General features: G+C 38.5%; 1 protein-coding gene and 1 long non-coding RNA gene across 5 annotated transcripts; one reads left to right on the forward strand and one right to left on the reverse strand.

The window, feature by feature from the left end:
- Positions 1-286: 286 nt before the first annotated feature.
- On the forward strand, positions 287-9754 carry LOC121858810 (dynein axonemal heavy chain 3-like). 4 transcript variants are annotated; one of them, XR_006087520.1, is made up of 4 exons: positions 293-549; positions 1239-1446; positions 6845-6998; positions 8806-9754. XR_006087520.1 is itself a non-coding variant. In XM_042355448.1 (4 exons), exons 1-4 carry the CDS (start codon positions 317-319, stop codon positions 9037-9039), a joined length of 813 nt encoding a protein of 270 aa, XP_042211382.1. In that variant the 5' UTR covers positions 294-316; the 3' UTR covers positions 9040-9753. The 4 variants fall into 4 exon arrangements, 3 of the variants coding, with proteins under 3 accessions (XP_042211383.1, XP_042211382.1, XP_042211384.1); XM_042355448.1 differs by having other exon boundaries at positions 294-549; positions 6861-6998; positions 8806-9753; XM_042355449.1 differs by lacking the exon at positions 6845-6998 and having other exon boundaries at positions 287-549.
- Positions 4106-6947, reverse strand: LOC121858811. The gene is made up of 2 exons (XR_006087521.1): positions 6825-6947; positions 4106-5022 (listed from the first exon to the last, which is right to left on the reverse strand). It is a non-coding gene; the product is annotated as an uncharacterized LOC121858811 (long non-coding RNA).
- Positions 9755-11187: the final 1433 nt, after the last annotated feature.

Here is an 11187-nt window from a genome sequence, read left to right on the forward strand (position 1 = left end):
AGTGGGTGATGAGAAATACCATCAACAAGGCAGAGTGAAGCCATGTGTCATCTTCATAGACTTCTGTGTAATTTTTATCCTAACCTAACCTAACATAACTTTAACCAAACCTAGCATAACGTAACTTAAGATAGCATAGTCTAACTTAAGATGACCTGACCTAACACAACTTAACCCAGCTCAGTAATGCAGTGTTTCTCATCATCCATCTCATGTTTTTCATCACCCAGGTCAGTAAAGTTTCTCATCACCCAGTTCTCTAATGCAATGTTTGTGTTCATGTTTTACTAGAGCTGTAAAAATACCCAAAATAACAATGCTGCACTATACAGTTCAATATTATGCTTTATGTCAGGTAATGGAAGCTGTGTGTGTAATGCTGGACCTCAAGCCAGAGAGGAAGCCAGACCCTAATGGCTCAGGAAAAATGATTGAGGACTATTGGGCACCATCTCAGAAGCTGTTGGGGGATATGAAGTTCCTCCAGAACCTGCTGCACTATGACAAAGAAAACATTCCCACAAAGATTATCACTCACGTCCGCAACGAGTAAGTTCAAACATTATTTCCGTGATATGGTATTCATTAGGTAATTCATCTTTGCCATTAAGTATGACCAAGACAGAGGCTATCAGAGTGGTGTCGAGACAGACAGACCGATATGAATAAACTCATACTATTGAACAAATAAAATGCTGTAAAAAATTATCAACATTACTACTGTCTCAGTACTGTACTAACATGTAGCTACCTGATGCTTGCACTCAAGAGTGTGCATGGTTATTCAGGACGGATTACATCTTGGAATATTTTCTTGCTATACCAGTATATTTTCCTTTACCCAATGAAAATGTAAAATAACAGTTGAAAATCTTGGTTGCTGGAACAGTGCTGTTGAATATGGACGCCTTGAGAATGACACACACAGTAATAACTGTGTAAGTCACACTACCTACTGTCACATTTAGAAATGAGTGTTCTTCCACTTTAACCCTGAAACCTATTATAAACTCACAAAAAGTAAAGGAAATAAATGTTGAGACATTTTAAAATGTACTTATCCATTAATTTACTTATTCATGCATATGTATCTTATGCTCAGGTAAATACATACTATTGTTTCACAAGAAATCACAAAAAATAAAATCCCTCTTTTATCTTTAAAGAAGACTTGAGTGACACATAAAACTGTGTGAGTACTGAAGTGGATGACTTAGGGACTTTCTACTTCCTGCCAGGTTCTACTCTCACCCGGATTTTGACCCAAAGAAGATACGTATGGTATCAATGGCTTGTGAGGGCCTCTGCCGATGGGTGAGGGCCATGGTTGTCTATGATCAAGTCATAAAGATTGTCGCCCCCAAGAAACAAGCTTTGGAGGCTGCCAACCATGAACTGGCCCCCCAGAATGAAAAGCTAGAGGAAAAGAGGAAGGAACTCAGAGAGGTAATGTGTGAACCGAGAAAGATGTGTGAAATAAAAGACATTGCATGTAGAACCATTTCAACATATAGAATTACTGTATGGTAGACTTAGTCATCATTATATTATGAAGACTACTGTTCCTTCTACAGTATATGTTCATCTACCTGTAATATGTGCATGAGTCTGCTCAGGTGTTGTGAAACAAAAGTTTTTTAGTTAACCCTTTACTTGTCATATTCCTAGATCCATGTACGTGAGTGACCATCTCTGAGCAGTCCATTACGTAGATCAATGAATTTGACTTTTTAAATTTCCCACAGCATCTGAAATGGTCCAGAAGGATTAATATATTTAAAATATGGCACATGGTAACCTCTCAAGACACATTAGCCTGTATCAGCAACCTCTGTCCCTCCAAAATGCTTTGTTTACTAACCCTACCACCACTACACCCATACACATCCATCCAGTCCCTCCCCAACATTTCCCAAGTTTGCTGCCCACATCACAGGCTAACAAATATGCCCAGAGACTTTCTCACGTATGCAAGAACACAGTGTTACTTGAAAAAGTGCACACAGATGCTAGGTATTGCAGCAGTGAGTGTGATCTGGTAGAATGTTCCAAGAGTTCACAACTCTCACTCCGAAAAAGTTTGCCCTCACAGTTTTCTGGACTTGCGGCTTCTTCAGTCTTGAGCTGTGACCCCTTGTTAGGCGAGCGTCTGCCAGCTCCAAGTAAGAACACTCGACTGAGTAGTACCCCTTGAGATGCTTATACTACACCTCAATTAGGTCACCCCTTACCCGTCTGTAGTACAGGTTGTACCTCTCTAGTCCGGCATTCTGTGGTCCAGAAACTCCCGTGGTCCGGAACGATTTTAGTTTGTCCAATAGGTAGATATGCAGCTTTCTTTTCTTTTTTTTCTTTTTTTTTTAATCTGAATTATTATTATTACAGGAGTATTAAATTTTTGCCCCTCAGGCCCCAATGTGGGTCAGTGACTTATGCACAGGTGGGCTAATCTCCTTAAAAAAAACAAACAAAGCCACGGGAAATTAAGGTTTGTTTACATCTGGCTGCTCTCTCTCTCTGTCTGCTTGTCTATACAGAAGACAACATTTAACCCTTCAATATATATGAGCAGTAAATAAGTGTTGCTTTCATATTCTTATGTAGAGTAATGAGATATGTTTTCACATGTGCGCACTTACATACGCGCAGTCTCACTTTTTTTTTTACCATTAATGGTTAGCTACTTATATTGTTCCATTTATTAACATTAAATAACATTACAGGTACTTCAAACAACCATATTAATTTTTTTACATTCATTTTACTACAGCTAAACTCAGGGTCTTATTTTCTTCAGTTTTATATGTAGAACCAATCAGTCACTGGTTTTGTAAGCTGTAACATAAACAATGCCGGCAGCCGTCTCGTCTCCTCTAATATTCCACGTATTATTAACAAATTGAATTGTTAATTTTGCACACACAAACATTAATTCAATAAAAGCAAATTCAGAAACATTAATTAAAATATATATGAACAGTAAATAAGTGTTGCTTTCATATTCTTATGTAAAGTAATGACGATATGTTTTCACGTGTGCGCATGCGCACCTACATACGCGATCTCTCTTTTTTCTTTACCATTATCGTTAGCTACTTCTATTGTTCCATTTATTAACATTAAATAACATTACTTAAAACAACCATATTAATTTTACTACAGGTACAACCAAAGTCTTATTTTCTTCAGTTTTATATGTAGAACCAGTCAGTCACTGGTTTTGTAATCAACGAAAACAATGCTGTGTCATTTCCTCATGTGTTTTAATATTCTACATATTATTAATGAATTGTATTGCTCATTTTGCACACGTAACATTAATTCAATAAAAAAGACATTCAGTAATGAACAATAATGAATCTTTTGTACATAAGAGGAATGACGCTGTTTACACGATTATGCACGTCGTCTGCACGTTGGCGGGCCGTTCAAACCCGTCGAAATTCAAGTTTCCGCCGTCAAAATTTTTATTTATTTATTTTTTTGTGTGTTCTAATAAAATACGTTAAGAATTAAAAACTCGCGAAATTTGAGAAGCTACTATACGACATTTAACCCTTCAATATGTCTTCAAAGAGACCATGATGCAGAGAAAGTGGTGCTAGTGCTTCCAAGCATAAGCACAAGTCACTATCTATGCAGGAAAAGGGTGAATTTCCATGGTCCAGCACCAGTCAGATCCCGAGGTTGCCGGACTAGAGAGGTATAACCTGTATAAGCTAGGCAAGTTCAGGCGCTCCATTCTCTCATGGTAGTTGAGGACAATCAAAATTCGGTTTAGCTCAACTTGCTGTGAAAGTGGGAAAAGCTGGAGATGAGGTGGCCTGTGAGATATCATGTTTCCATTGTTACATGTAATCGAAACTATATTAGTTGTGAAAAAATCATTACAATACTCTAGTGTGGCTTAGAAATAAAGAAAATATCATATAAAATTATGTACGTAATAAGAAAAATGAAGAGCATGGGTTTGTATGTGTGGGCAGTGATGTCACAGCATACACACAGTGCAGCAGGCACGCACACATCTCTAAGTCAACTGAGTGAGTGCTCAGCTGGTTTGAGTGTGGAAGGAGCTGGGTTTTTTTTTACATAAAATATGTGCTTTTGTTTTATAATATGCTATTTATCAACTTTATTGTTTATCTTAAAAGATGTTGTAGTACAGTACATGTATGCAATTTGAATTTTTGTGTTAATAAATCCGTCGTTTAACTTTGAAACTATTCGTAATGAACTCATTTATTATTATTAGGGAGTTCAGTCCTCGCTGTTTACTGCCATGACATTTAAACCTGTTGCTTGTCCTCCATGCTTCGATGTTATCCTCATTTAGTAATAATTTTTTTTTAATGTTAGATTTTTCAGGAATGCAACCCCACCTACTTTGCTGTCTCTCAGAATCGAGTATGATGAGTAGTAGTAAGTGATGGCTGTGCATGAGTTGATTTATGTGGTGAGGCAAGAGCACAGACTGCAACCACACACCATGGCTCTCCCTTGTCCTGGTCCAGTGGTGCAGGTAGTTGCAACGAATGGGGAGGAGAGTTGCAATGGACTGCCAATAGCCCAGTTTGTTGGGTTTTGCCTTATTAGCCTGTCCATTTTGCATTGCCTTCATCTGCTGGTGTAGTCATTGGGTTCCCTTGTTGGTTATCTCTTCCACCTACACTGCCATTGGGGTCTTACTGGAGTTCTGTAAGCATGTCTCCGCTTCAGATTTTTCGCTTAGGGTTTACACCCGTAGTCTTATACCTACCAAGGTTAATCTGCAAGGCAGTGGTTAGTAGGCACCAGGACATGTCCACATGCCTGTGGGTCTATGTGCTGTCCCTCTGGGGCCCACTGCTGCTCCGAGATCCCCTGCTGGTCTAGCCTGGCCCCACGAGGCACCCAGTTATCATGTGTTGCCACGAGGAGGCACAGCAGGAGTTTTGATGGTGAAGAGGCTGTGTACTGGTAGGGGAAGACTTACAGAAGGTTGCTTCTTTGTTCGTCATCAGAGGTAGCCAGCGGCGGCAGCTGAAAGCGAGAGGTAGCAAACAGTGCTTGCACCTTAACACTAATATAATGCTGTCACACTAGATGCATTACACCACCCTGTGTGCACACACACACACACACTTTTAAATGAGGGATACTTGTACAGTATCAGACTACAGGTACAATTTACTGACATAAATTGTAGATACTTTTAAATACAGTAATACCCCGATTTACGCGGTCAATTGAACCCGCGGAGTAGCACGTAAAACGAGAAACGCGTAAAGTGAACAACATAACATATGGGATTAATTGAAATAGAGACCGGGCCGACTCCCAAACTACACTTTTTCAGACACAATACCTACGTTGTAGTAAAAATAACATCTTAATTTTATGATGGTATGCACACAATTAAGAGAAATATCAATAATATTAGGTTTTTAACACTTACATTAGTAGAAAAGATGGCTGGGCACACGGGGATGGGGGGTTGGTTCCGAGGCAGAGGGCAGATTATTGGCCCTCACCTGTATCACTTGTATCAATTATATCACTATCCACCACAGAGGCTTGCAGGGCCTCTTTGTCAAACCCCTCAAAGTCCATATCCTCACTATCACTGACTTGGGCCGGCTGTGGTGGGTGGCGGGTGAAGAACTCGGTAATGTTTTGATGACTGGGCGACCTTGTGCGCACCCTGCCCGCGCCGCATTCCGGTTCTGGCGGGGTACCACGTAAATGTGGAAACGCGTAAACGAGAACTGCGTAAACCAGGGTATTACTGTACAGTGGTCCCTCGGTTAACGAGCACAATCCGTTCTAGAAGGTTGCTCGTTAACCGAAACCATTGTTTCAATGGGTTTTTGGGTAATTGGTTCCAGCTCACCGAAAATTACCTAAATTCAACAAAAAAGGTAGAAAAGTACACTTACTTTGAGGTGTGTATGTAGAAGGCTCGTGGATGATGATGATGATGATGATGAATGATGGAGGAGAAGGGAGAAGAGAAGGAATTGGGGTGGAAGAGAAGTCACCCCATGGCGCCATTTCACCCATAAAATTTTAGTTCTCTTGGTGTAATTCAAGATTATTTTCTTTAAATCAACACTGCACTGCATCATATATTGTCAATATGTAAAATAAATTTCAAAATGACCAACAATTTGCCTGTAAACACAGAAAAAAAGCATTTAGTTGAAGAGTCTCTCAAGCAAGATGTTACCTCCACTGAAAAGACACAGACTGACGCCTGTGCTGTGTTGGCAGGCTGGATGGCGTGCCACAAACTAGTGACCCTACCTTCAATTATGTTCAATAATTGTTTAAATAACTAAAAAAAATTAATATTAAACTTTTAAAATTATTGAATAGTATAAACTTCTTGATATTTACTAAAAGGGTAAGGAATTTGAGCCCTAGAACCGATTACTGTATTGGCGGACTAATACTACAGCTGGTGGACCGCCAAATGCAAGCTAAAACATGTGGAGGTCGGCTCGTAAGATACTCGTTAATCGAGGGATTGCTCGTTAACCGAAGTTAAGAATCTTATGGAAGGTAACTCGTTAACCGAAATCTCGTTAACCGAGGCGCTCGTTTGTATACTTTTCAAGCTAGGCTTGACAAAGTATATGTGAAGCTCATAAAAGTGTTAGAATAATGTTTCATATGCTTGTTGGCATATATGTGAAGCTCATAAAAGTGTTAGAATAATGTTTCATATAGTTGGCATTATATGGGATTCAGGTCTACTAAGCATAAATTTGGAGTAGACTGATATAATAATATGATAAAGAACTCACTCAAGAGGCCTATGCTGTGCTTGGTTGTCTTACTACCTTATTATGCATTCCTTCAGGCTAAAGTTCTTCCAGCGGTGGGCGGACGAGAAAATCCCCGACGTATTCTGGTTTTCTGGGCTGTTCTTCCCCTACTCCTTCCTCACGGGCATACGTCAGAACTATGCCAGGAAACATGCCATACCCATCGACAGGATTGACTTCCTGTTTAAGGTTACTACTTTTATATCTAGTACCATATTATGTTTATAATGTAATTATTTGTATGGTAATATTACAAACAAACAAGTGCCTAGTTTGTAAGGTTCAAAGACTGGACAAGCACCACAATGAACATCTTGACACTTATTCTTCTTTATTAATTAACTTTCAATTATCACAGTAGCCATCATCAGTGCAATCTATAGAAAAGAATCAACAATGATAAGATAAAACAAGACACATGACTGTTATAATATTAAAAAAATGAAACTATTAAATCAAAAGACAAATTCAAATCATGACTGGAGACTAGTTGAAAAGTGTAGTGAAGTTAAATGCAGTTATAATAACAACAATTTTAAAAATACACAATGAAACTAAAACAAATATATTATGCTAAATTGGAAAAATCGCTTACTTATTTACCTAATGACCACCCACAAGAAGTAGCTATGACAAGGGAAGGAGGCCAGTGGCCTGTGTAGGATCCCTCCAGTGTTCATGTTAATTTTGTAGAGGGTTATTTGAAGCCCAGTACTGTTCATGATTCTACAGCTTGGGCTGGTAGACCATTCCAGGTCTCACCATCTGTGTGAAGAAGTATTTCCTGATATTTGTTCTGCAAGATAGTTTGACGAGTTTGTAATTATCTCCTTTCAGGATATTGTATATTTTAATGAAATCTTCCATATTGTGCCTTGTCTGAAAGATCTACTGAACTTGGATAATCGAGATGATATACAGTAGTTCTGGAATCATCTTGATTGCTTGTGCTGGACCTTTTCTAGGGATGTTATATCTTTCTGGAGGTAGGGTTTCCATGCTTGTACGCAGTAATCCAGACTGGGACATACTTGAGAGTTGTATAGTTCAAGGAGAATTTTTCTATCATTACCTGTATATTCAAAGGTACATTTATAATTCCCAAATCTCAATTTGCTTTTCTCACTACTGGAGTTACTTGTTGTGCCACCTTCATTGAATGACTTATCACAACACCAAGATCTTTCTCCTTATTGACAGAATCCAGGAAAGTGTGAAGGGACTTGCATTTTGTAATGTTAAAGACCATTTGCCAGTCTCAAGTCCATTTGAACAGCTCATGTGGGTAATTTTTGCCTTGTTGTGACATGTTCTTGACTTCTTTGACACCAATTGTCATTGGGTAAAGACAAAGGTGGCCAATCTAACTATCCAAAAAGGTGGAGGTAAAAATAAACTCACATTTGTTTTAGTGCAATATTACTCAGTGCCTACCAAGGGCAGACACATGATGACAATACTGCTCCTGCATGCCTACTACAGCTGTCACATGATGACAATACTGCCCCTGTATGCCTACTACAGCAAACACATATTGACAATACTGTACTGCCCCTGTATGCCTACCACAGCAGATGATATAGCTACCATAGCAATATATGTTCATTCAAGCCTTTTCTCAATGTAATGCCTGAAACCAGAATCAAGATCAGACACACACACAGGTTCTCTCAGAAATTGGATGTCATTCATGAATTCTTATTACAGTATCAGATGTGTTCTATTATGGTACTTCCCTTCAACCATCAAGTCCCAAATTTCTATCTGGTTTACCCGTCACTAAAAATCTAGCATCACCCACCAGCAGCAGCAGCAGCATATGCTTCCCCAAATATCACTCACTGGCATGCTCTCTAGTCATTTATGTACATTGCTGCTTCAGTAAAGTACAGTACTGTAAATTATATAAAATTTAATCTCATTTATCATAGGTTGTGTAATAATTTTGTACTGACAGCATACTCACTGTATACTCCATATGCATTTACACCAACAGGTAATGGAAAAGGAGGTGGAAGATATCATCCAGGAATGTATCAGACCCAACTTCGTGGAGTTGCCAGTGGTGATCGAGCGGCTGCCCACGCCAAATGTGCAGGGGCAGTACTACCCCCTCGACACTGACCTCGAAGACAACGAATCGCTTCCTTACGATAACGACTCCCCCCAGCTCAAGAAGGAGGGTGACCAGGTAACAAAATGCAGAAACAGATATCAAATGCCAGGCTAATAACTTTAGTACAGGGATTGAAGGAAGGAAGGAAGGGAAAGTAAGTAATAAATCAGAGAGAGAGAGAGAGAGAGAGATATAAACCAGATTAAGTGGAAGGGAGTATTCAGGAAAGGATGAAGAGTAGAGTCAGGTAAACTAAAAGGCTGTCTTGGTAAGAATTGGACTATGAGGATGGTGAAGACAGAATGGGAAATGAAAGATTAGTTATCAAAAGAGAACCACATAACAGAGAGGGAAGAGCTTGATAAATAATGAAGGAAGAGAGACCAGGTACAAGCAGAAATAGATAAGGAAGGATGACAAGATAACAAGTGGTAGAAGGATGAAGAAGGAACTGAATAAGGAGGGAAAAGGTAGCAAGATCATGAAAGGAGAAGGATAAATCTTACCAAGATGACAGGTATGCTAATAGACAAAGGAAAATGGCATATGTGTGCCCTATATTCAAACAGGGTGATTAACACGGCTCAAACAATTAAGGTGCAGCCTTCTGGAGTCATCCTACTTCCAGAAAAAATAAATAGAAGTTGGAAGTTACACAAGCCCCATCTGTACAAGCAGCCTAAATAATTGTGGCTATCTTGTCATCAGATTTACTACCTCACTTACTGTTACATACTACAGGTACTCCTCTACTTACGAACGCGTTACGTTCCTGAGGCTTGCTTGTAAGTCCATCTTTGCTCTTGTAGATACCAAATATATTGTAAAAAATGAAAATATTATGGATATATAGTACAGCTATACCCTTTAATACAGCTTTAAAACCTGGCTCACTCTTCTCCTCTTAGGTAATGTTTGTTCTATCTGGAATTTTCTTCAAAATAGTCCAGTCTCATCCACATTAAACACCTGTTCTGGCAGGTAACCCCCCTCAGTGATGGTGTTTGTATCTCTGAAAGTTTGTAAGTTGAATGTTCTTAAGTAGAGGAGCACCTGTACAGTAATATCATTGTAATGCATTATTTTAAGAAAAATGGTACCAACCAATCATGTGTTATGGCTTTAGTTTTGTTGGAACCTAAACCCTTTTCTGGTTACTAACTGTACTGTAATCAATCCAAAACACTCAATGGTATGAACATAACACTGAAGCACTTACAAATTATCCAAGTGGCTGGTAAAGATGCTATCCCCTCTTACAGGCCAAATATCTAATTCACATATACGCAATAGCAGTGATTTAATTGATAAACTCAAGAAACACAACGAACCTTGCGAATTAATAAGTTTTGATGTAAATTCACTGTTCACTAGAGTACCTGTGAAAGACTTAATTTCATTTCTTAAAGATAAATTACAACTGCTAGATTTAACTATTGAACATGATACTTTCCTGAAATTGATAGTTATGCGTAACTGACAATGTGTTTAGAGCAAATGGGAAGTTCTACAAGCAAATATTTGGTATGAGCATGGGTAATTGTCTTTCTGCTCCTCTAGCCTGTATTTATATGGAGTTTTTTGAGTCTAGATTACTACCCAATATAGTGGACTTTATTCCTCCATGGTATAGATATGTAGATGATGTTCTTTGTCTTTGGCCTAAAAACAGTGACCCATTGAAATTTTTAGACAAGCTTAATAATATTGTCCCTAGTATCACATTCAAAATTGAAAGAGAAATAAATGAATCCCTTCCATTTCTTGATATGCTTATCATGAGAAATGGCCAAAACTATAAATTTAAGGTATATAGAAAGCCCACACAGGTAGACAGTTTCATTCACTTTTTATCGAATCACCTTGAGTCTACCAAAATGTCAGTTTTTTCTGCTATGTTCTTAAGATGTCTGCGTATTTGTGACTCTGAATTTATTGACGATGAATTGAAACACATTCGCTCTATTGCACAGAAACTTGGGTACCCTTCCGTGTTTGTTGATCGTTGTTTTAAAAGGGCTAAAAAATCCTTTCATTCCTCTCAAACCAGACAAGTTCCTACACTTAAGAATATTTTGACTCCGCCCTATCGTAATGAATTTGTCCCGTTAGTTCGGTCCCTCAAGCTTCTAAATATTGATGTTGTTTTCAAGTATGACTCAACCATTACCAATATGTTAATAAGGAATAGCCCAAGTTTGAATTTAAATGGAAGTGTTTATTGTATTCCATGTAGCAAATGTAATTGTAATTATGTAGGTC

The sequence above is a fragment of the Homarus americanus genome, unplaced genomic scaffold (genome assembly GCF_018991925.1).
Source record: "Homarus americanus isolate GMGI-L3 unplaced genomic scaffold, GMGI_Hamer_2.0 scaffold32930, whole genome shotgun sequence".
NCBI classification, from domain to species: domain Eukaryota; kingdom Metazoa; phylum Arthropoda; class Malacostraca; order Decapoda; family Nephropidae; genus Homarus; species Homarus americanus.